General features: G+C 53.2%; 8 protein-coding genes across 8 annotated transcripts; 4 read left to right on the top strand and 4 right to left on the bottom strand.

The window, feature by feature from the left end:
* The first annotated feature begins 171 nt into the window (after positions 1 to 171).
* Positions 172 to 2,070, top strand: HD553DRAFT_138211 (ribonuclease T2-like protein). Its single transcript, XM_046176654.1, has 7 exons — positions 172 to 458; positions 553 to 730; positions 798 to 869; positions 949 to 1,023; positions 1,085 to 1,165; positions 1,238 to 1,374; positions 1,445 to 2,070. Exons 1-7 carry the CDS (start codon positions 226 to 228, stop codon positions 1,731 to 1,733), a joined length of 1,065 nt encoding a protein of 354 aa, XP_046033174.1. The 5' UTR covers positions 172 to 225; the 3' UTR covers positions 1,734 to 2,070.
* Positions 2,071 to 4,458: 2,388 nt separating this feature from the next.
* On the top strand, positions 4,459 to 6,949 carry HD553DRAFT_138116 (DNA polymerase Delta, small subunit). The gene is made up of 9 exons (XM_046176652.1): positions 4,459 to 4,807; positions 4,866 to 4,987; positions 5,055 to 5,199; positions 5,267 to 5,631; positions 5,700 to 5,789; positions 5,858 to 6,102; positions 6,170 to 6,297; positions 6,364 to 6,465; positions 6,538 to 6,949. Exons 1-9 carry the CDS (start codon positions 4,582 to 4,584, stop codon positions 6,774 to 6,776), a joined length of 1,662 nt encoding a protein of 553 aa, XP_046033173.1. The 5' UTR covers positions 4,459 to 4,581; the 3' UTR covers positions 6,777 to 6,949.
* Positions 6,712 to 7,863, bottom strand: HD553DRAFT_138146 (uncharacterized protein). The gene is made up of 3 exons (XM_046176653.1): positions 7,167 to 7,863; positions 6,992 to 7,096; positions 6,712 to 6,928 (listed from the first exon to the last, which is right to left on the bottom strand). The coding sequence occupies exons 1-3, from the start codon at positions 7,512 to 7,514 to the stop codon at positions 6,908 to 6,910; spliced, it is 474 nt and encodes a 157-aa protein (XP_046033172.1). The 5' UTR covers positions 7,515 to 7,863; the 3' UTR covers positions 6,712 to 6,907.
* HD553DRAFT_329965 (LETM1-domain-containing protein) lies at positions 7,785 to 10,210 on the bottom strand (the record flags this gene model as incomplete). Its single annotated transcript, XM_046181950.1, has 8 exons — positions 7,785 to 7,922; positions 8,003 to 8,269; positions 8,347 to 8,514; positions 8,591 to 8,821; positions 8,890 to 9,144; positions 9,227 to 9,430; positions 9,525 to 9,656; positions 9,734 to 10,210. The coding sequence occupies 8 exons, from the start codon at positions 10,208 to 10,210 to the stop codon at positions 7,785 to 7,787; spliced, it is 1,872 nt and encodes a 623-aa protein (XP_046033171.1).
* Positions 10,211 to 10,878: 668 nt separating this feature from the next.
* On the top strand, positions 10,879 to 13,380 carry HD553DRAFT_319046 (uncharacterized protein). Its single transcript, XM_046180957.1, has 4 exons — positions 10,879 to 11,083; positions 11,155 to 11,203; positions 11,317 to 11,949; positions 12,042 to 13,380. Exons 1-4 carry the CDS (start codon positions 10,906 to 10,908, stop codon positions 13,234 to 13,236), a joined length of 2,055 nt encoding a protein of 684 aa, XP_046033170.1. The 5' UTR covers positions 10,879 to 10,905; the 3' UTR covers positions 13,237 to 13,380.
* Positions 13,381 to 13,514: 134 nt separating this feature from the next.
* On the top strand, positions 13,515 to 15,368 carry HD553DRAFT_352814 (PI31 proteasome regulator N-terminal-domain-containing protein). Its single transcript, XM_046183722.1, has 4 exons — positions 13,515 to 14,049; positions 14,136 to 14,269; positions 14,356 to 14,439; positions 14,511 to 15,368. Exons 1-4 carry the CDS (start codon positions 13,558 to 13,560, stop codon positions 15,169 to 15,171), a joined length of 1,371 nt encoding a protein of 456 aa, XP_046033169.1. The 5' UTR covers positions 13,515 to 13,557; the 3' UTR covers positions 15,172 to 15,368.
* A 2,234-nt stretch (positions 15,369 to 17,602) lies between these two features.
* On the bottom strand, positions 17,603 to 18,878 carry HD553DRAFT_319044 (HAD-like domain-containing protein). The gene is made up of 7 exons (XM_046180956.1): positions 18,737 to 18,878; positions 18,495 to 18,673; positions 18,332 to 18,440; positions 18,214 to 18,265; positions 18,066 to 18,146; positions 17,873 to 18,004; positions 17,603 to 17,814 (listed from the first exon to the last, which is right to left on the bottom strand). Exons 1-7 carry the CDS (start codon positions 18,804 to 18,806, stop codon positions 17,661 to 17,663), a joined length of 777 nt encoding a protein of 258 aa, XP_046033168.1. The 5' UTR covers positions 18,807 to 18,878; the 3' UTR covers positions 17,603 to 17,660.
* On the bottom strand, positions 18,879 to 20,672 carry HD553DRAFT_319041 (dihydroorotase). The gene is made up of 6 exons (XM_046180955.1): positions 20,578 to 20,672; positions 20,423 to 20,510; positions 20,148 to 20,352; positions 19,939 to 20,084; positions 19,739 to 19,858; positions 18,879 to 19,673 (listed from the first exon to the last, which is right to left on the bottom strand). Exons 1-6 carry the CDS (start codon positions 20,607 to 20,609, stop codon positions 19,125 to 19,127), a joined length of 1,140 nt encoding a protein of 379 aa, XP_046033167.1. The 5' UTR covers positions 20,610 to 20,672; the 3' UTR covers positions 18,879 to 19,124.
* Positions 20,673 to 21,673: the final 1,001 nt, after the last annotated feature.

Genomic DNA, 21,673 nt, shown 5'->3' with positions numbered 1-21,673 from the left:
CAAATATGTCTTTCGAGGTTATACTTCTTGCTAGTTCGAGGTTCCCGGAAATTTCGCTCGTTGGCTCAGTTTTTGTGGAGACCCCGCGTTCAAATGGGAGAGGAGATGTGGCTCCGAATCTGGTCACATACGACTAGCTACTAGTAGTACAACCATCCTCGATGTACTATTCTCTCACAAGGCCAGCACAGCTTTGAGAACAAGCAGGTCTTATACAAAGCCACCATGCTCAAACTCCCTCCGGCCATTCTTTCCTCGCTGCTCGTAGCCCTGAGCGTAAACGCGGCGACATCGTGTCCACCCACATCATCGGACATCGTCTCCTGCTCCACCGACGCCAACGGACAGGACGCATGTTGCGTACCTTCACCTGGGGGTACGTTCCTCTTCAAGCAACGGTTCGAACCTGACAAGGGGGATGAGGGCAGATGGGGGATCGACGGGTTGGACGTCTTGGAGTGAGTCGGGTCGTATGGAACGCAGAATGGGGATGCTACGTCATCATCTCGATCCCGACCTGAATCTAAATCCATGTCTTTTTATCGCTCCTAGCTGTTCATCCAACTCGATCACCCCGCAGAAACCTACCGCGCCCCGAGCTTATTCTCACGAAGAGATCGGATCGTTCTGTACCACCTCGCCGACTTTTGGAGCCGAGTACGAGACTTGGGAAGCGGAATGGGCAGAGAGCGAGGTGGGGGAGGGGCTCGAGGAGATTTGGGAGAGGGCGGTGAGTCTAGACACTTTCCAGGGACTTGTCCTGTTTGGCGGTTGAGAGCTGAATGGTTTTGCTGCAGTGGCGCACGGGTGGAAGGTCCATCTCTACTCTCGAACCTCGTTGTTTCGACGATTATGTCGTAGGTGAAGAAGTGAGTTTACTCGCTTCGTCACAAGAGCCAGTATCCTTGAATGCGGAATTGTTCGCTGACGCTATCGAACTCGTTCCAGGTCCCTCTATTCTTCGACTCGATCCACCACCTACACCAATCGCTGGAACCTTGGCGCTTATTGGCAGACTCTGATGTACGTCATCAAACGTGGCTTCCAGATTTCGGATGACCGATTTCTAATGCCCAACTCGCAGATCACTCCTTCGGAAGGCATAACTTATTCCAGGGCGGAGATCACCAACGCCCTTACTGGAAAGACTGGATTCGAGCCTTACGTGAGTATACTCTCAATCTAGGCCGCATACCTTCCTCCCTTGCTGACTTCGATCGGGACCGGCGGTCTGCAGGTCTCGTGCGTGAACGAGACGATATCGACCATCTTCTGGCCCGTACATGTCAAGGGAAAGTTCCAAGACAGTCGATTTGTGGCTGCGAAGGATGTGCAGGTCACGCACGTCGAGTCGTGTCCGGAAGAGGGGATTCAGTGAGCAGGCTTCCTTCTACCGAGTCTATAATGAGAACTCCCGCTAAAGCAACCATCGTTACTCGTGCAGTTACCCGTCGATCCCCAACGTCCCCCGAGCGGGACCCTCGCATACTTGGGACCCCATCACCCGACCCTCTCCCCGATCGCTCAGCCAAGAAGCCATCGAACGATCCCAGAACCAAGGTCGACGATCCGATGGTGACGACGAGGACGCGGCGCCGCACGCTGCGCACGACAAGGCGGTCAACGTGGAGAGGTTAGGGTTCTTTAAGCGGGCGGATGGGAAGCGGGAGGAAGGGAAGGATCAGGAGGACGGGTGGGGTCAGAGGAAGGGGACGGTGAGGGATGAGCTCTAGGTGGCGGGGTTACAAGGATGGGATTGGGGGGTTGCTAGATGGAACGTCTTTTATATTGAGATCGGACATGTCAATGAGGAATGAACACGGTCGAGACTCCGCTGTCGCAGCGGAGAACAGTCAGGAACTATGTGTTGAGGGTCGAATGAGATTACGGTCAACATCCAACCCAAACATCTGTTTCGTTGGCGCCTTAGTTCATGTTATAGATGCCCGGTAGGGCCTCTATCAACTATGTCATGGTGAAGAGGAACTTTGGAGTGACATCTCGCACTTTCGACGGATCGGGAGGACGTTTCGTTTTTCGATAGGCCGCCACCGGGATGGAATGATGCTTGAGGTGTCCTGGCCTTTGCAGCCCTTGCCCGCCGACTCTCGACTATACAGTACGCACTGACCTGACCTGATTCCGATTATATAGGAAGAACAAGCAATAACATATGAAATATTGTAGTGCAATGTTCGAAATTCAGAAACTGGTATCCACGATAAACAGCCCTTGACATCGTCTGAGCCGAACGTCCGACCGAGCTACACAAGTGTGGTTGTGAGTTGGCGATATAAACCGCACATTCGGCTCCCTTGAACGTCAACATGCTATTGCGATCATTTTAGAAGCACTTGTAGTGTGGAGTGAGTGGCCCGTGATTAGTGGGTCGAATACAAGGGCCGACGTTGACAGCTACAAGCACGATCGAGTGTTGTTGCGCGCTGGTCCCAGATTGTCGTACGAACACCTTTATGACAGGCAAGATGAACGGAATATGCTCTGTGCTACGAAATACATTCACGAAGACGACTAAGCTGACGGGTAGATTGGGTGCAACTTACAGTAGGTTGATACCCGCCTCCGATTGCCGTGTTGACCTCCCTTACTGTTGCGATTAGGGATCAACGAGCGCGATGTGACGGCTAGCAAACGGCGCAACCGTTCAAGATATGCTGCGATATCAGTCGACAACAGCTTATTGTCCACGTTGACATGGGTACCCGCAGCACAGATACGGTGAGTTGGCAGCAATGCCGTTACCAAGCGATGACCGTGGCGTGCGACCGCGGAGGCCCCTCTCGATCGATGTGAAACGCGTCGGTCAGGCATAAGTTGTGATCCAGTCCGCCGTCGAGCCTGTAGTACAAGGTGGTACCTACCTATACATGCAGAGCAGCAGCAGTATTCGCCATCATCAGGTCGCACAGATCAGCAAGAATGGTTCTGAAAAGATAGGTTTTGATCTTGACGAAAATCGTGTATAGTCAGCAAAAAAAAAACTTCCCTACCGGGATTATTTGATTACGAGGACGAAAACTATAATCCAATGACTGTATGAATTTGGCTAGCGACCAACGTTTCGAAGCAAGGAACCCAGTAATGAATGCGACTATGGCAGATAGCTACGGCAACGATCCCATGTCACGCGAACACTCTTGTGGCCGGCAAGATCGGCGGAACAAGCTTTCCATTTTGTTGTTGACTGTCTACGGAGAAAAGGGGAGGTGTCGAATAGCAATAGCAGTTCCACGCCCATATGAACGATCGAAGCGCTGCGCTTGCGTCACACGAAGCGCCCGGTCCTATTGTCCATCTCGATGATGACATCCTTGAAGATTCTGGTACGTCACGGGGGACTAACAACCCTCCTCATGTACAAGGCCCACTCAGAGGACGACTGCTTGGAGATCGACTCCAAGGACATGGACATCAACTCCAAGAATGACCGGAAGAGTCCAGCCAATCAAGCGCCCCCAAGGATCTTGATATACAATGACGTGTGCGATCAGATTCAGGCCTGTCAACGGTGTCACTGCGATTGTGAATCAGTTTGCCAGTCGGCCGCCGGCTGGTGAACCCAGTGAAGAGCTTGTCTTTCCTACGTTTCATACAGCACAAATTGTAGGAGTTGACCATTTTCACCCAGTCGACTGTGACCGCCTGGGCATTGGGGTGATGTGTTTGGATGCCCGTGGGTGGAAGGTAGTGTTATTCACGGGCTGTACTAATCGATGTCATATTGTCATGCAGAGACATTTCATGAAAAGCATTCAATCGCCGCATCCAGCACTACTTGCTGTACCGTAATCACAACAGCTTTGGATTTAGCAGCCGATACTGAGTTGAGAACTTCCTTGGCCTTTGCGCGACATGATCGCTAGCTTAAGAGGTCCGGCAGAGGGTGCGGTATGTCTTACCAAATCCTGACATCTCAAATTGACAAAAGCTTGTCTTAGATGTGATTGACCCTATGCGACTTCAGAATGTGCCGGCATGAACATCGGGAAACCGATGATTATTGTACAGCGGATTACACGTTGAGACGAACAGGTGCCACAAGTGCATCTTGCCGTGCCTGCATGAAACGCATTCTTCCTCCCGGCGTCGCTCCCATCTCCTTGACTTCGTTTCGGTCATACGATCAAATGATATGACATACCATGTGTAGATCAGCTAGAGGTATGCCCAGCCTTTCCTGCTTGGCTGCGAGTCTCGTGTCAAGAGGAAGTACGAAAGTCGTCGGAAAAAAACACTCCAGTTTGGCAAAAAAGAATCTTCTCTACCGGGGAGTCGAACCCCGCTCTCGCGCGATCAAGAACAATCTGTCAATGAAAGGCGCATATCTTAGCCGATAGACGAGTAAAGACTCGATGTTTGCTCCATTTTGCGTACGAATATATAGCAATTTCAACCCACCCTCGTGCGCGACGCGCTCAAATGACGCGACGCGCGACCGTGCCCCTTGGGCTTTGTTCGACCTCTTGACCTCCCAGAAATCAAGAAATCCTGAAATCACTCGTCATCGTTGCATCGACCCGATCTTCCTGAAACTGTCACTAGCGTTTTATTGTGCCCACCATGTCTGTAGAAGACCATCTGCTCGACGATATCGAGCCAAATAGCGTGACGACCCGCACCCACATACCCTACAAACCGCTCGCATCGCTCAACGACCCGTTCGTCCTGAACGACATCGCTACCCGGAACTACAAGACACAGTATGCCAACATCTACTTTACAAGACTGCTCAAGCTGCGACCCCTCGTCGCAAAGGTAGCTAACGAGAGATGGGCGGAGACGCCAGGTGAGACGCTTCGTGCCGGGTTAACTAGGTCTCGCTAAGCAGTCTCATACCTTGGCAGGGAAACCGAAGCTCCTGAAGCGGATCCTCAACGTCGAACGAACAAAGCTATGCTACATCATTGGAACGATCTACATGGAAATGCCTCTCAAGCCGAATATTCTGGAAGATATGGGCAGAGATGTAAGCTGCAGACGATGGTACCGCTTCAAGCGATCTTGAGCTGATTTCGTGACTCTCGCACCGTCAGCACTGGATTGCTGCACCTCCACCCCGCAGAAAGATCTTTTCACCTGAAGACGTAGTGCATCTCGAGGATGAGTCTGGCAGGGTGACTCTGGTAGGAAAACGCCTGAGAAAAGAGGTCGAGCGACCAGGCGGAGGATTGGTTACAGGTACGTACCGCATTGAACGCATCCCTCTCCACCCACCACTAACGTTGTTCATCGGGGTCCGGCTCAGGCGTCGTAACGGCTTGTCTCGGCATGGAGAACGCTTCAGGAGATTTCGAGGTCATCGACCTTTGCTTTGGTGGCCTACCTCCTTTAGCCTCCCCTAGCTCGCTGAAACCCGTCAAGCCGTTGCAAACGGACACCAAGCAAAACGTCAACAAGGGCAAGGGCAAGGCTAAACAGGTCGTTCCAGACGAGGATGTGGATATGGACGCGGACAGTGTGACGCAGAACGTCGATATGGAAACGAAAGACGGAGAGCCCCAGTGGGTGGCGTTGATTTCGGGCTTATCGGCGGGATCGAGCGAAGTACCAGAGGATCTCAAGGGGCAGCTGTTGTCGGAATGGCTAACAGGAGAGCTTGGGGGCGTCGATGTGAGTCTGTGCAGCACGCTGTCAGCGACTCGCTCTGCCGGCTGAGGTACCGTTCATCGAATCGGCAGGATCAGATAGATGGAGCAAAAGTGGGCCGGATAATTCTGGCAGGAAACAGTCTATCACAACCGGTTCGAAACGAGGATGACAGGAAGCCCGTAAGTTTGGGCTTGGACCTGGCAGTCCACAGAATCTGATCCTCCTCGCCCTCACGATCACATCGTAGAAACGATACGGATACGACTCTTCTACCTACACAGCACACCCTACCAGCACCCTGGACGCCCTGCTTACAGACCTTCTCACTGCCGGCCTACCGGTACACATTGTTCCTGGCCCTGAAGATCCAGTCGGCTCGACGTTACCACAACAACCATTCCCGCGGTCAATGTTGAGGAATGCTGCTATGGGAGGTGGCAAGGCGTTGACGATGGAGACGAATCCATGTTGGTTGGAGTTGGGCGGCAAGAGGTGCGTCGGATCGCGTATAATACAGTTGATGATAACCGCTTACGATACTACAACCCGGAGCATACAGTTTCTTGGGAGCTGGAGGACAAGCATTGGACGACATCTACAAGTACCTGCCTTCGGATGATCGCCTGTCGATGGCCCGAAGAACGCTTGAATGGAGACACATCGCTCCGACCGCACCAGATACGTTGTGTGAGTACAGGGGTTCGTTCACGTTATAAGGGGCATCATAGCTGAATCCATCGAGGTCCCACTTAGGGTGCTTCCCCTTCTCGGATAAGGATCCTTTCATCATTGAGCGACGACCGAACGTGTATTTCTGGGGCAATCAGCCAGAGTTCCGAACGGCATTGGTTGGTGGTGAGTCGCGCAGTCGTCGACTGATTGCGGGGATCTACCACGGTGCTCATTCCCGAAACTACCCCTCGACAGAATCGGACGCACCTACACGAATCGTCCTGCTACCCCGCTTCGCCGAGACCGGACTTGTTACCCTCATCAACATTGCCTCTCGCAACCTCGAATGCAAGACGGTGTCGATCGGGATTCCCGAATGGGACAAGAAGACCAAGATCGAGCTGTCCGAGGAAGAGGTCGAGGCTGAACGAGCGAGGACAGCCGTTGTCAGAAGCGATCTGGACATGATGAATGACGAAGGTGGGGACTGGTAAGCTTCACCGAGACGGATAGATCACGATCGTACAACGGTTAGAGCATGGTATAATAAAGTACAACGAGATTTCCCTGGGTATTGCCTTGTTTACGTCCCTGGTATTGCCAATCCTTGAAGTCGTAATCATGACTAGTTGTAATTTCTCATATCCTGCGAGCCCAAAGCACAGATGAGCTTGGGCTTGGCACTGTCACACGCAGGCCGAGTACTGACCATCGGCTGATCCTGGCTATCATTCGAGTATAACGGTTTCCGCCTCTCCGCTTCGAGCTTGGCAGTCAACTTTCCTCCGCCATTCTGTACTCCTCGCTTGTTAGCCTGAAGTCCGGTGCAACGGCATCAGCTATCGCGGCACTATAGGCTGGCCAAAAGAGGACCCATGACTCACGCTCTTCATCCTCTCCTCGGCTGCAGCCGCTGCCATCGTCCGCGCATCGTTCCCACGGTTCGCATCCTCGAATCCATCTCCTAGTATCCTCCCTGGCGATTGTATCGGCGGTGAGAGGGGTGCCGAGGCTGTACCAGCTGGAACGGCGACTGCCGGCGTTGTTGCGGTTTGTGTAGGGGCGGACCCGAGGACGTGCCCCTTGTTACCGCCGCTACCCTTCTTGGCTTGCTTTGGTGCAGACGGATCGGAAAAACAGTTGCCCATGGTCCAGAATAGATGTACTTGGTCGGGGGTTGTTAGGCAGGTGTGCAAGCAGGTACGAAAAGGGCAAAAGGCGAGCATAGCCATGATCAATCAGGTTGATCGACGTTCGACACGCCCAGTTACCCCCGGACCGCAGGCGACGCGCATGTAAAGCGACTGCGGCGATCATCAAGTTGTCGCATTCTGTGTTGTGGTGCATGGATACAGGTCTACAAGACATGCGCTTCCCTTTTCTACTCTCATCCAGGGAACGTCATGACAAGGTATTTTTGCTTCGTTTGGTGACGCAGATTCTATGAGCTGTGTGTATGGTGGATATGATTGTATGTACGTAAATGTCCGGGACGACCGCGCCTAGTCGGAGATGATGTCCTCCTTCTTGGGCTTGGTATCCTTGATCTCGGCACCCTTGTCGAGGATCTTTTTGGCCTGATCGTCGACGATGATTCCGAGGCCCATATCCTGTGTCAGTTCGACGACGTGGTCGAGAACCTGTTGTGGCAGGTAAAGGCAATATCAACCGAGATAGATCAGCTGAGTTCCTATACCGCTAACACTACGCCGCTGCTCACAACGAAACCGTCCTGATCCACGTCCAACTTTTGACAGACGGCCTCGATCGTCTCGTCATCCGGCTTGTGCTTGATGACCTGCATGGCGCTCTTCAAGTCGTCCAACGAGATCTGTCCTTGAGGGTTACACTGGATCGTGTTCAATGACGATCCAACCTTTTCATCGTACGTCTCGAGCTGGTTGTCGATCGTCTTGATCATCTTTCGGATACGCTTGTTGAGCGAGACCTCGGGGGTCTCCTTGTCGACCGGCTTGAGCTTGGATTCCTAGCGAAGTTGAAATTGAGGACCCAATCGTTAGCGACGGCTTCCACAAACCTCTGGACCGTTCTTCGTGCGCTCACCTCCTCCGAAGCGATGTTATCCGACATCAACTGCTTGAGCTCGTCCCTCTCCTTGACGATCGAGGACTTGGCCGACAAGATGGACAAGGCCTCGGCCAACTCGCCGAGCTGTTCCTTGGTCATCCTGCCGTCCTTTTCGGCAGCGGCAGCGGCAGCAGGTTCCGTCAACTGTAAACAACCAAGCGGCGTCCACGTCAGTCGCAAGTCTTCACCCCGCCGCTGAACGCTGCACTTCGTGACTCACCTCATCCCCAGGCAACATGTCCTTGGCCAACCTGGCCTCCTCTTCCAACCTGCTCAACCTCTCCCTCTCTTCCTTTTCCTTCTTCTCCCTCTTGGCCTGTTCCCTCGCCTCGGTCTCTTCCTGCTCCTGCTCGGCCTCGTCCTCGATGAGCTCTTGCTGTTGCTGCAAGACTTCGAGCTTTTCCTTGTACGACGCCTTTTCTCCCGAGACGTCGAGTTCGGCTTCGTTCAACTGTAGTGCCCAAGAATCGGAGTCAGTGTTCATCGTTGACGATCACGACGGTGCGGCAAGGGACGCACCAGGTTGTCGGGCAGACTGCTCAAAGTCGCCTCCAAACTCCTATAGACACCCTCTTCCTGCTGATCATAATGGAACGCTCTGCTCAAGATGAGCAAGACCCCAGAGATCCTGCTCGTATAATGGAATTCGATCCACTGTCCCAATTCTTCTCGCAGCCTCGAGGGTGAGATCCCGATCGTCCTAATTCCACGGGATTGACAGGCTTGTTGCAGTTCCTTGGTCGAGAGCGAGTCGATACCCTCGGCGTGAATCATCTACCACACAGTGAGAGCGTCTCTCCATCAGCTCGGAGGCTCTTTGACTGTATCCAAGACACAAGGTACCGTGGCGACTGACCATGTCGTCTACCCGGATCTTCTCCAATCTAGCCCGAATCTGATGTTTCAAGAAGTTGTCCGTTCCAAAGGCGTTGATGTTCATGTATCTGCACATGCTGACGAGCTGAGGACGGGACAAGTTGTCCAGGGTGATGTCGTCCTGGAAGAGCTTGGCCACGCGGATGACATCTTCCGAAGAGGCCTTCTCTCCGGTCGATCGGACCTGCGGCCAGGGGGTGTAGGAGAAGTGCACGATATCTCATTAGCCTCTCTCGAGCCAATTTGACAGAAGAACAGGAAAGACACAGAGTACGAACCTTGCGGAAAAACTCTTTAAACTCGTCACTGTTGACGACCTTTTCGGCTCGCAACCCGCTCTCGCTGATGGTCTCTTGCAAGAACTTGGCCATCTCGATCCTGACTCTGAGGACTTTACGTTGTTTCTCGTCCTGCATCAACATACACACAATATGCGCGGGTCAGCTATCGGAGTCGCTAGATCGAAAGCAGGCGGATGTATGCTCACGGCAGCAAGCTTGCCCTCGAACGTGCTAGGCAACATGTTGGGGAACAACTTCAAAGCGACGGGCAACAGCAGTTCCATGAACGGTACGATCAAGAAGACCGAGAACGGGATCAACCTCAACAGATCGTTGGTCGTTCGTCGGAGTTGTCGTCGCTCTCGACGGGTCAAGCTTCCACCTTTGAGCAGCTTGGAGGTGATCTTGCTGGAAATCTTGATCTCGGAGCCGAGGAGCTTGGTTCCTGCCCAATAGTGGGCGGCTTCTTTTTTGATGGTAGCCCAGGCTCGTTTGTGCATCGGTCGGGTGTCGATGGCCTTGGTCTCGGTCGAAGGTGGAGAAGACGACGAGGTCGAGGTGGAGACATCCTTCGAGGACGCTAATGACGCCTTGACCGAATCTGCCGTAACTGAGGACGAGTTGTCCGTCGATTGGGGTGAAGGAGAAGAAGACGATGTGGAAGCCCATCGTCTAGCTGCCATCTCGATGATCTCGCTAGCCCGCTTCTCTTGCTGTCGACGAGCGTAGATGGACGAGACCACCGTCGGTCGCTTTCTCGACCATGTCGACCGAGGGATGCGGGCGGGAATCGACGAGGTGGAAGAGACGAACGATCGGGAGACTGGTTGTTGAAGCTGTTGTTGATATTTCAAGAGCCGGGCTGGAAAGATTCAGATCAGACAAGTGGAATCAGCGTTGAGAGTATAGGGGCGAGACCCGGAGCACAGCTCACCATCGAGGCAGATCCTCCCGGACGAGGCGGCGAGGCGCATTCTGGGGACGGTAGCTAGCTGGCCTGCAGCTCTTGTCATTGTGGATGTTGAAGTCATGATTGTTTGTAGTAGTAATTGTAGTAGTGTGTGAGTAAAAGTAGTAATAGATTGCTAGAGTTTGATGTGTGACCCGCAACTTCGCTGCAACTTTGTGAGCGACACACCAACCTTCGGCATCTCCGATCGGCCGAGGGCTGACGATAGATCGTTATGGCAGGATTACGTTGTTTTGATAAGCAGTAGTCAATAGAATGACGTGTCAGATTAGATCGTGACATCGTCAATAATTAGCTCGCTCGCTCGGAGGTCGTTGATCATCATTCAACCATATTCCACACACACAAGTACTGTTCTGCAGTTATTCGACAAGCTCGACAGGAAATCGACAACACCGACAACCCATCATGGCCTCACAAGATACCGCCACGAGTGCAACGGCGGACGATGTCGAGATGATGGACTCGCAAGTCTCGGACACGCAGCGTGAACCCATCCTCAAGAGCGACGACGAGGACGAGAATGTAGGCGCGAGGTCCGGGTCGAGTTTGGGTGGATTTTGGGACATTCAGGGTTGGAATCCAGGTGAGTCGCCCTCTTTGCCCTATCATTTGGTTCGGAAGGTTGACGTTGATGCTGTGCTTGGCGCTTGATAGACTATCAGCGGGAGCTGGAAGACGTCGCACGTAGAGGGTTCACGGCAGAGCAAGTCCCATTCCTCGAGTCGTGTGACCCATTGAACTCCTCCTTGTCGCACAGCTTTCAAGCTAACCTATGATCCCCTCATTTACAAATTCGACTCTGGTCCACGAAAATAGCTCCGACTGGATAGCCCTAACCCACATGCTCAAGATCAAGATCGTCAAGAACCTAGCCGACCTCCTCCTCTCCCCTCACAACGCCAGCGCCCTCACCTCCAACTCTTCCTCTTCAACAAACGCGACATCGACTTCGAAGCAACATCCTCTCAACCGGGGAGAAGGTTCCGCGGATTCCTTTGCCGCCGAACCGGAACAGGATCAGTACGGAACGTCCTCGTCGGTGGTGATGGACTTGACGCCGAGCACGCAGGGAGGGTTGATCATCCCTCCTTTCCCACCGTTGGTCCGGAATCGAGATCGTGCGAGAGGACCGGTGGCTTCGGGGTCGTCTTCAAGTCCAGGTGCTGGAGCTGGACAAGGGTATACGGGGGTCGGACAGGGGCAGGGCGTACAAGGGTACACGCACCAGTCGATCCAGGCTCAATCGTCTCAATCTCAAGCGGGTTCCTCGAGCGCGTACCAGCAGACACAACCCATCGTCAACGCAGGTGCAGGTTCGGGTGTGATGGGGGATCCGTTGTACGATGAAGAAGCCGCTATCGGAGGCAAAGTCTTGCCAGGAAAGCTAAGGCCTAGGGAGGCGGAAGGGATGGTAGAAGGGATTTGGAGGTTGTTGGACGAGTTTCAAGAGTGAGTAATTTGTCCTCGTCAAGGTAGATGGTCGCCATCTGTGGCCGTTCACCGTGCTAACGAAGATTAAAATTCCGAATTCGACCCACCAGTGACCCACCGTTCACCGTTCAGAGATTATGCGAACTCGCAGCTTTCCCTACGAAACAACACCGTCTTCCCGGCAAATACGTCCGGGCACTCGAACGCGTTCTCCTCGTCACCACCACCTTTGATCCTAATGCCTCTATCGGAACGACGACAGGAGGAGATACGGTAGCGCCCGGCTCGGGCGTCCCTGGAGTTCCACCGGCATTGGCCTTGGAGAGGCCTTTGTTCGGGCTGATACCGTTCTTGAATGAGGATGCCGGGGAGGAGACGGTCATGCCCAGGTCGGGTTCTAGCGGGGACGCTTCGTCTTCAGCAGCGGCGTCTAATTCGGGGACGAGTGCGGTTACGAGCGCTCCGATGGACATGGACCTGTCTTCATCGACACCGCTCGGAGGACCCCCCGTCGCTCCTACCCCAGAACCGTTCCTCGGAAGGGTAGACGAACTGGATGCCGGTCCGCTCATCACCCCGCCCTTACCCACCGATACGAACTTAGCCGGGACAGGTATGGGCGGACCGAGTACGGGACCAGGACCTGCCGAGGACCCTCACCGATTACGTGCGGATGGCGAGACGGGTAGTGGTGGAGCCGGAGGCGGGGTGGTCCAGCACGGGCTGAGCGAGAGGCCGAGGGCGATCTCGAGCACGACGGATCTGAGCGCTCTGGACCCATCGGGAGGAGGACTCGGTGCGGGAGGATATAGGGATGGTCACGAAGAGGACGAGGAGGGCGAGAGCGGGAGCAGCGATATGGAATCGGATACGGCTTCCTCGGCCTCGTCGACCGTCAGCCGGGGCTCCAGCTTGAGGGTCGGTCCGGTCGACAGAACCAAAATAATCAGACCGAGAAGGATCAGCAAGTTGCCGCGAACGGTCTCGACGCAGAGTCTGAACGATCGGTTCGTGAGTACTGGCGTAGAGGTGATTGATCCGGGAAAGGAAGAACGGGCGAGGTTGGGAGGGACGCCGGGTGAGGCGGGTGAGGCGGTCGTTCGCGCCGACGGTGAGGGGATTGAGGCTGAGAATCAGCGCAAGACCGGGACACCGGACGGGCCCGATGAGGGACATGGGATCAAGGTCGAGCGGAAGGAAGTACAGGTTGACGAGGGCAAAGAGGGTTTGACGGCAGATGCAAAGAAGGAGGGAGAGGAAGAGGGCCAGTCGGGCGCGCCGGCCAAAGTGCGCAAGGTCGAGTAATAAAACGATCCTGCTTTAGGGGATGACGGTCACGATTAGATGTGGTCATACCTTATTACGATGTCTGTCATGCATATGGGTATTGTCCTAGATTGTTTATATGCATGGTCCTCCACTGCCCTCCTAGATGACGATCAAAGCATTCAAGACTGTGATGATGTCGTCATTCGTCATCATCGTTCTCACTTTTCGGACATGAGCGACGACGCGAAGCAGGCGAGCAACTACCTCGACTACCTTACCTTTGATATATGGTGAGTTCATTCTCTTCACTCTACCTCTTATATAACCCTTCGAATCTTCTCACAAGGGTATACAATCATGTCAGACCCTACCTCGACATCCACATTGCAACAACTCGTCCCTTACCTCTTGCCCGAGAGGGGTCAGCCTGGGTCAACCTTGACGGCCCCAACCGACCTCGCCGCCGTGCTCGTACATGCCATCCACACATCGCTCGAATTCAGGCTCGTTCGTCCGGCCACTCCTTCTGGATCGAGGAACCAGTCTGCAGATACCGAAGAGCAGGATGAAGATGAGGGTCAACAGCAGCTTGGAGAGGATACGGAGGATACGATCAGCGAGACCGAGACGGCCGTCAACGATGACCAAGCGCTTCAAGGCCAATCATCGTCATCGTCTCTGGACACTAGGTTCGTCCGACTCGCTACAGAAGCACGTCTTCCGAGTGGATGGAACGATCGGGGTGAAGACTCGTACACGTTTACGTACAAGCACGAGCAGAGCGGGTTGAATTTCCTCGTAAGGGTCGGGAGGATGGGAGGCAGGGTCAATGTCAGCGGGATGGCCGAGGTGAGTGTCTGGATTCTTCAGGCTTTCGTTCTCCTCGTTTCGTCGTGGCTAACGCTAGGCCTTCTTCCTTCTGAACGAATCATCAGGACGGAGAACCTCGTCAGATCTCGACGATCTTGAGCGAACTTATTGTCCCGGACTTCCTACCCTGGCCGAGATCCGATGACCCGTCGAGCCCGACCAATCAAGGTGTCCAGTCCGGGTTCGTCTCCGACAACAAGTAAGTCTACCTGAGACCTGTTTCTTCATCGCGCAAGTCTAGGTTGGTAGATGGGATGCTGACGGGCCACGTCACGGGTAATACAGGCTAAAGGAATTCGTCGACAAGTACAAAAAGGAGGTCATCGCCAAGCTCATTCCGGGGCTGAGAATCGCAGGATATACCGAGCCGTAAGCCCTCGTTTGATCGATACAGTATATCGCGTCGAAGAGGAAGAGCTGATCGAATCGGCTTGTCCTAGTGACGACAATGGTGGACAGACCAATCCCACTTCCACACCTCGCGCCAATCCGAACCCCTATAACAACCCTCGCCCCGACCCAGGCTATGGCAATCGCGACCGCATGCGTGATGACCCATACAACCCCTCAGTCGGACATAGAGACCTAGACCCTCTCGCCGCATTCCAGCCCCCAGGGATGGGCGGTAGGTTAGGCCCCTTTGGTCCGGGATCCGGACTAGGCGGGGATGGCGGTGGGATGCTAGTCGATTTCGACCATCCAATGTTCAGAGGCAGGAGGGACGATGGTCGGGAACAAGGACCGGGAGGGATGATCAACCCCCCTGGTGCGAGGTGGGATCCCGTCGGACCTGGTTTCCCAGGTGGTCCGAGGGGAGGCGGAGTGATGGGAGGACTAGGGGGGGATTATGGAGGCGTACGTGGAGGAAGGACGCCTGGTGAACCGGATTTCGACGAGTTATCGCCCCCAGGTGAAGACGGGCCCGACCTGCGACAACCTGGAGGAAGGGGCGGATTAGGTGGACCTCGAGGAGGCCCTGGGTTCGGAGGTGGTGGATTTGGTGGAGGCATGGGAGGCGGGTTTGGAGGAGGTATGGGAGGTGGATTTGGAGGACGTGGTGGCGGTGGCGGAGGATTCGGTGGGGGCGGGATGTTCATGTGATTCGGCATGTCTCGCACGATAGTGATTGTCTAAGGACGCATATATTTCTGGCAACAACGCCATTTTGTATTTGTACCGGTTCTCTACTTTCTCTGGAAACGATTCTCTCATCCGGTTATATACGATTTCTGAGCACGATACGATGTGACATCGCATGTACTTCGATGTGACATCACATCATATCCTATGGACCTGACCTCAAACATGTCTTTACCTATATGTTTTTATCTGCACGTAGTTGCATACATATGGTATCTCCGACAGGTTTATGTTCCGTAGTATCGTAGAACCAGTCCGTAATATTCTATAGTAAAGTAAAGCAGATCAAAGTATTCCGAGTATCGAAGTAGATCAAATCAAGGTAATGCGTAGTATCGAAGGAAAGTCGCAAACTATCCCGCGCGGTCGAGCGCTCAAGCTGGCCGTCACTGGAGCTGCGATTCAACCTCTTCCTTGGCCTCGATGTCGAAATCCATGGCGCCTTCTTCCCACTCCTCGATGCTGACTGGCTCAAAAAACGGAAGGCCGATGTAGTCAGGGAGCATGTCCCCTGCAGAAACCCAGTCCGCAAGGACCGTCTCGTTTCGCTTGGAGTTTCGAGACTTTTGAGATCGCCAAGTGATGCTCATTTTGTCGAACGTGATACAGATGATCAGTCATTTGACTGCAAGACTGAAACGTGTTTGAGCGAGCGCTTCGCGAAGATCGGATCATGAAACGCATATACGCGTCAGTTGTCTGTTTGCGGAAGCCGTTTTGACAGAATGGTTAGTGGCCGGAAACTGACATTGGGCCCCATGGATGGGTACCAATACTCACTTTTGTCTGCTTGAAGACATCAACAAGATCAGTCCAACATATCTTATCACCTAACCGCAGTGCAGAGCGAAAAGATCTGCTTACAATCGCGTGAGTCACTCCGCTATGCCTGGACCTTTCTCTGGCAAGGACATGAGGGCCATCAGGGATGCGACTGATGCTTGGTTGGCGACACTCCTTGAAGGGATTACCACTGAATGACTCAATCGGTCAGTTCTAGTGAGGATGGGCATGCGACCTGAAGCGACTCATAACCCGAAACCATTCCGGTTTTTATCATATCCGGTGCTTGGGTGTTTTCGCCATCGTCAATGTCTTTTGGATCCTTTTTTTCGCATGGATTGATTGTAAGTAACACAGAGAGTTACCAATCTAGTACTGTGTTCTAACTATGACTACCTTGTCTTACTCTGGGGAGATGAAGCTGCAATGTTCCATGCTGGTCTTGGGATATTTGTTCCATTGAATGACCACTCTATTTGACGCTGCACATGATTATAATCATTGTGTCGCAGTCCGGATGAAACTCACTTGGACTCCGGTTGCTTTCAAGCTCAGTCACAAGCCCAACAAGATCACTTACGATCTACTACCCCTGATGCGGCGATTTCGCAGAATATCTGGGCGACGAAGGAGAAGAGGAACCCGGATGAACACTTCAGGAAGCACAATGATTGGTTTTGGAAATCCAAGGTCGAGCTCTCCGAAGACGTGGTGGCCGACTGTGATAACTTTGTCTAGCGATCCTATGCCTTGAAAGATACGGTCGCTTATTGGGCAGCACATCGCATGCGCCTGGTGTACGGTGGCGATAAGTCCTGAAAGTCGAGTACCGACAGGGAGTACGAATGGTTGTGATGAGATCGTGACCAGTGATTAGCATATGGTCTACGTGCCCAAAACCCGGGTCGTGAGATGGAAGCTGCAAGCAAGCGGGCGCTGAACAATCCCGAAAAGGTTTGTGGTGATAAGGGAAATGCAAGAAAGCGGGACTGAACAATGCCGAACAGGTTCAAGCGAAGAAGGTCCAAGGCGAAGGTATGCGTCAGGCCAGGCTAGCAACCGAAATAGAGGTTCAGCACCAAGAGAGGATTGCCCGGAAGAAAGTGAACGACAAGTGGTGGAGAGAGAAGCGTGGGGAGAATCTAGAAGCGAGAAGAGGGCGGCCTATCATACGAAACGTACGTGACTTAACATTAACCCCGCCGCCCGCGGTCCTCTGAAAAAGATTTACGTATTTCGAAATCTTCAATCCGAGTCTAGTCGTGTCACGTTGTTCGGGACATACGACGCTATTTTGACGAAACCGGCGGGTCGCACATGAAGCGATGCGCGTGTTGATCCGTGTCGATGATATATTGGAAGCACTCCGCGCTGTGACACTGTAAATTTTAGCAAACCCGGCTGGCAAGCCGTGGAATTTAAATGCTATGAAGGTCACACCGCACTGGGACGCAATGAACCCTTGTATACTTTAGCGAAATCCGGCCGGCGAGCTGTTGAATGTCACCTACAATGTCACCTACGATTCACGAATCTTCTTACGACATCAAGTTACGGGTAGTCGCACAAAGTCTCGGCCATGATTCCCTGGCTGACGATGATTTGCTACCCGCCTGATCTCTATAACCACATCGGAATGCAGTCTCTCTTGTCATTTGCTTTCTCGCTTACAATCCAAACTTTTCAGCAAGCGCTACCAAACCCCCCTTCTCTTGTCCGCCGATATCGATAAACATGTCGAATCTTCCCTTGGCGCTCTCTTCCGTGATCGGATCGGAGGCATCCTCGGTGGGTCTCTTGATATAGATTGTACGCATACCGCTGTCGAGGAGAGGTATTAGCGGATAGATTACATTCCATCAGTTCGGACTGTACTCACTGAGACTTGGCTGCGTCGAGATCGTAGGCGTGCGCCGCTACCATGGCCACCTTACTAGCGTCCAGTCGAGACAATCGAATGGCTTGCAGGTACATAGCCTTGTCGGGCTTGTAAGTCCCGATGGTGTCTCCGCTACAGCCCAACATCTCGATTCGTCAGCTGACCCATTTCAACGAGACCTGGGACGACTGACGTGATATGGTTGTCGACCGTCAACTGGGATCGTCGACACATCTTGATCATGACGGCAGTATCACCGTTCGTCAAAGTTGACCTGCAGATATAGAATATGAATACGTAAGCAAGAAGCTCATGACGATCCGCAAAGGCCATCAGCTTACAGGATGAACTTTTTGTTCAACCGCTTCAAGCCGTCCGTCGAGTCCGCCCAGCCTGGACAGGTATATGTTTAGCGCCTTAGCTTCTCTTTCTGAATCTGCTACGGGATATCGCTCCTACCTGGCAGAGCGTGCCATTCCCTGACGGCTTCGAGCCGAGCCTCTTTCGTCCACTTGTCCTCGACACCCCACTCTTTGACGAGCTCATCCAACAGAAGTCCGTGGACCTCCTACGAAGAATCAGGTCCTTTTGCTACTTATAGTTTTATCCGCTATGTACTCACATCCATACCGCCTGGTTCCCTGTTCCCCAACTTGGTCCTAATGTGCTTCATGAACCGGGTCCTCCATTCCTGAGCGCGACCCTGCCAGAACGCATCGTCCGGCTTCAGATGGGCCTCGTAGGCTTCAGGTTCGACCGTTTTCGAGATCCTACATAGACTTGCAGAGATGTGACTCTTCCCTATGCACGAAATGGCAAGGTCAGCTATTGACACTGATGTCGAGCAGGAACAGGCGAGCTCACAATCCGCGACGGTCCCGAACACGTCGAAAAAGAGCCATTCCACGTCTTTCAAAGAGGCAGCGTCGGACATCGTGAGCTGGGACTAATGATCTCAGCAGCTTTGTGGTCGATCAGAGTGCGCACTGTCAAAGTAGACGTCCGTGTCCGATGTTTATGTACTCGAGTCGAAGAGTCCGTCAGCTAGATGCTCCCTTCGACCTTGATTAACCGGGCTTTGACGAGGATGACGAATCACCGTCGGTCCCTCTCGGCCGAGACAGGGAGCGGGACTTGTCATGGTTGTCACACCGGAAGGTCTTTCGCCAAGGAGTGCACGAAACAACCTGTTTCGAAACCACTTTCCATACGCTGGCAGATGATTGCGTTGTACCTGCAATCTCTACTACAATCAAGCAATCTCCCAACCCAGAGCTTCACCGGCCATGAACGGTACGGCGTCGATCCCTCGCTCACTACCCTTGTAAAAGGCTGGTACCCTGCCCCCACCTTCTACTCTCTTCAACGTGACGTTCCCCTCGGCTCCCTCCCTTTGCATACCGTAGAACGCTCGTCCATTATGCGAAGCAAATCCGGGCAGCTTGTCCAGCGCGCCGAGCTTGTCGAAGATGTGCGCGACGAGCGGGAGCAAGATCGGGCTGGTATACACTCCAGCGGCACAAGGTTGAGGTCCGTTACCCTCGATCGCTCCGGTCTCCTGAGTCAGGTAACTCGACGGCATCTTCGGGATCTTGTTGACGATCGAGTGCGGGGCGGAATCGGATCCGAGGAAGAATCGAGGGTGACCCGACGCGACGACTTCTTGCAAGGCAGCTCGGTCGACGGGTTCTTTAGCGATGGGCTTGCAAAAGTGGAAAGGCTGTGATGGAACCGAGTCGATAGTCAAGAGCAAGTGGTGGGCGGTGATCGTGCATCCGACGTTGTTCGGCAGGGATTTGACCTGAAAGATGCATCAAGACTGGTCGGCTTCCAGTCAACTCTCATCGATAGTGCATGGAGACTTACGCAGTCGACGGCCTCCTTGGTGGTGGCATGCTCGAGCACAATCTTGAGCTTGGGGAAATCTCCAGCGAGTTTTCGTAGATGCGACAAAAAGTGCTTTTCGGCGTTCAATACCGAGATGTTCTACAAGTCGTCCAACCCGTGTAAATCAGTGACGAGTCCTTGGACTATACCATAAGAGACAGAGAGGGACCTGAACTGACTAGCTTGTCATCGCTAGGCACTTCTCCGTGCAAGTTGAGAACCATGCCTTCCTCCTCCAATGCCTTGAAGACGGGGTAGTAAGGCTCGTACGACTCGATCCCGCTCGACGAATGGGTGGTGACTCCTCGAGGGTACGACTTGATTCCTAACAGCGACTACCAAACGTAAGCGATTTCCACATTTCGCCCAGATATAATCAGGGACACACCTTTCACACCGGCCTTGCTAGCCTTCCTGATCTCATGCACCCCCCTCAAGACCTTGCCTTCCTGCCCCTCAACGTCGATTTCCTCCAACATATTCTCGTGCAAGTACAGTGTCATCAGGTATTCCACCTTGGGATCGATCTTTTCCAGCTCGGCCTTATACTCCATAGCTCGCTCGGTCGTGGTGATGGGGGGAATCAGGTTGGGCTAGAAGAGTGAGTGTCAAGGCAGATCAGCTCCAGCCGAGCGAACCTTCTGAGCTAGTGAATGATCTCACCATGATATAAGCGGTTCGAATTCCTCCTAGAGCTACGTGAGGAGTGACCAATTCCGACATGGCTCCTTGGCGAAGATGGACATGGAAGCTGTTGACGGTCGGGATGAATGCGGAATGAGCATCGGAACTTGGGACCGAAGGCTGCCGAGGCTCACTCTGCAGGGAAAGGTACTACGATCTCATCCATGTTGATATCTTTTCTGGCGTCTGGCGATCTGTATGGGCTGACGTCAAAGTTTTTGGAGGCTCGTCAACAAACGAAAGAGATGTCACAACGATTTGTGTCAAAAGTCGAGTACTTCTTCACTTTTGAATATGCGCGTTCGCCCGAACTAAGAAAAGGTTCCGATGATCGGAAGCAAATGTATGATCCACAAACGTCACCCTCGCGATATGTGAACTTTCTTGATCCCTTCTCATGCTTCTCATCCCTGTAATTGATTGGTGCGAGTCGTCTTCTGTGGAATGTTGTTGCTCGCTCACGAGGACTCGGGCGCCTGAAGATGATGAGAAAGCGACAACTCTGGCTAAACTTGCCAAAGCGCTCTCCTAGGGTGTTGGCTGCGCTTTGAGATCTCTGAATTTCAGAGCTGTGATCTCGTACGTCTTGGGAGTGGTAGGGATCGACAATGTAAGAGCGCTTGTGACAGCAAGGAAACGTCCGAGATTGGTCTGCATGGGCTGTGAAGTGTCTTGTTCGAGCCGTCCCTTTGCCAAAGTCGCAATGGTCTATCCGACATGACCAAAGACAGCTGGGGTTCCTTGTACTTCTCTTTCCCCTTCCCCTTTGATCTACCCGCTCTCCTTTCTAGCCCTTGCTTCATCACCCGATTCTGAGCACTCTTCCTTAGATTGTCAACTGTGATGAAGTCGACGGGGAAGGCTTGATCCCATTGGTTGAGTACGCAAAGAAAGTCTGTCTTTGACATACTCCACACTCTGACCTAGTGTTGAGAAATTGAGGATTGAACCTCGAGATTGCTGGGTTTAAATACTTTCAAAAAGTTCAACCGTGAGTGAGCTGAGGCCATGGCCAATTTCATCGTCGGCGGGATCCCACAGCCGTTCCGCCCAACCCTTTGCACGCAGACCAACAGATCCTCTTCCTGGGAAATACCTGTTCTGATATCCGCCTGAAATCTATTGGCTCGACCTTACTTCGCAGACTTGGCTCGTGTACGGAGCGACGTTCCTGGAATTTCCAGTGTGTTTTGTTTGCGGCAAGATTATTTTCACGCCATCACTGACCGA

Source organism: Filobasidium floriforme (assembly GCF_021052385.1).
Source record: "Filobasidium floriforme strain CBS 6241 chromosome Unknown HD553scaffold_26, whole genome shotgun sequence".
Taxonomy (NCBI): Eukaryota; Fungi; Basidiomycota; class Tremellomycetes; order Filobasidiales; family Filobasidiaceae; genus Filobasidium; species Filobasidium floriforme.
The sequence above is the reverse complement of the archived record's forward strand: the minus strand, read 5'-3'. Positions and strand labels throughout refer to the sequence as shown.

Bases quoted from the DNA above. Each gene is read 5' to 3' on its own strand.
- HD553DRAFT_138146 (XM_046176653.1), bottom strand. From the start codon at position 7,514: ATGGCTATGCTCGCCTTTTGCCCTTTTCGTACCTGCTTGCACACCTGC. The intron at 7,097-7,166 runs GTGAGTCATGGG...ACCGGACTTCAG, and splicing joins CCGAGGAGAGGATGAAGAGC to GCTAACAAGCGAGGAGTACA. The intron at 6,929-6,991 runs GTCAGTACTCGG...TTGGGCTCGCAG, and splicing joins ATAGCCAGGATCAGCCGATG to GATATGAGAAATTACAACTA.
- HD553DRAFT_352814 (XM_046183722.1), top strand. From the start codon at position 13,558: ATGTCAGACCCTACCTCGACATCCACATTGCAACAACTCGTCCCTTAC. The intron at 14,050-14,135 runs GTGAGTGTCTGG...ACGAATCATCAG, and splicing joins ATGTCAGCGGGATGGCCGAG to GACGGAGAACCTCGTCAGAT. The intron at 14,440-14,510 runs GTAAGCCCTCGT...GGCTTGTCCTAG, and splicing joins ATCGCAGGATATACCGAGCC to TGACGACAATGGTGGACAGA.
- HD553DRAFT_319041 (XM_046180955.1), bottom strand. From the start codon at position 20,609: ATGGATGAGATCGTAGTACCTTTCCCTGCAGA. The intron at 20,353-20,422 runs GTGAGATCATTC...TCACTCTTCTAG, and splicing joins TTCGAACCGCTTATATCATG to CCCAACCTGATTCCCCCCAT. The intron at 19,859-19,938 runs GTCAGTTCAGGT...GACGACTTGTAG, and splicing joins TGCCTAGCGATGACAAGCTA to AACATCTCGGTATTGAACGC.
- HD553DRAFT_319046 (XM_046180957.1), top strand. From the start codon at position 10,906: ATGGCCTCACAAGATACCGCCACGAGTGCAACGGCGGACGATGTCGAG. The intron at 11,204-11,316 runs GCAAGTCCCATT...CCACGAAAATAG, and splicing joins CGTAGAGGGTTCACGGCAGA to CTCCGACTGGATAGCCCTAA. The intron at 11,950-12,041 runs GTGAGTAATTTG...TCGACCCACCAG, and splicing joins TTGTTGGACGAGTTTCAAGA to TGACCCACCGTTCACCGTTC.
- HD553DRAFT_138116 (XM_046176652.1), top strand. From the start codon at position 4,582: ATGTCTGTAGAAGACCATCTGCTCGACGATATCGAGCCAAATAGCGTG. The intron at 6,103-6,169 runs GTGCGTCGGATC...CGGAGCATACAG, and splicing joins TTGGAGTTGGGCGGCAAGAG to TTTCTTGGGAGCTGGAGGAC. The intron at 6,298-6,363 runs GTGAGTACAGGG...GGTCCCACTTAG, and splicing joins GACCGCACCAGATACGTTGT to GGTGCTTCCCCTTCTCGGAT.
- HD553DRAFT_138211 (XM_046176654.1), top strand. From the start codon at position 226: ATGCTCAAACTCCCTCCGGCCATTCTTTCCTCGCTGCTCGTAGCCCTG. The intron at 731-797 runs GTGAGTCTAGAC...GTTTTGCTGCAG, and splicing joins AGGAGATTTGGGAGAGGGCG to TGGCGCACGGGTGGAAGGTC. The intron at 1,375-1,444 runs GTGAGCAGGCTT...TTACTCGTGCAG, and splicing joins TGTCCGGAAGAGGGGATTCA to TTACCCGTCGATCCCCAACG.
- HD553DRAFT_319044 (XM_046180956.1), bottom strand. From the start codon at position 18,806: ATGTCCGACGCTGCCTCTTTGAAAGACGTGGAATGGCTCTTTTTCGAC. The intron at 18,147-18,213 runs GTAAGCTGATGG...CTATATCTGCAG, and splicing joins TTGAACAAAAAGTTCATCCT to GTCAACTTTGACGAACGGTG. The intron at 18,005-18,065 runs GTCAGTCGTCCC...GTTGGGCTGTAG, and splicing joins ACGGTCGACAACCATATCAC to CGGAGACACCATCGGGACTT.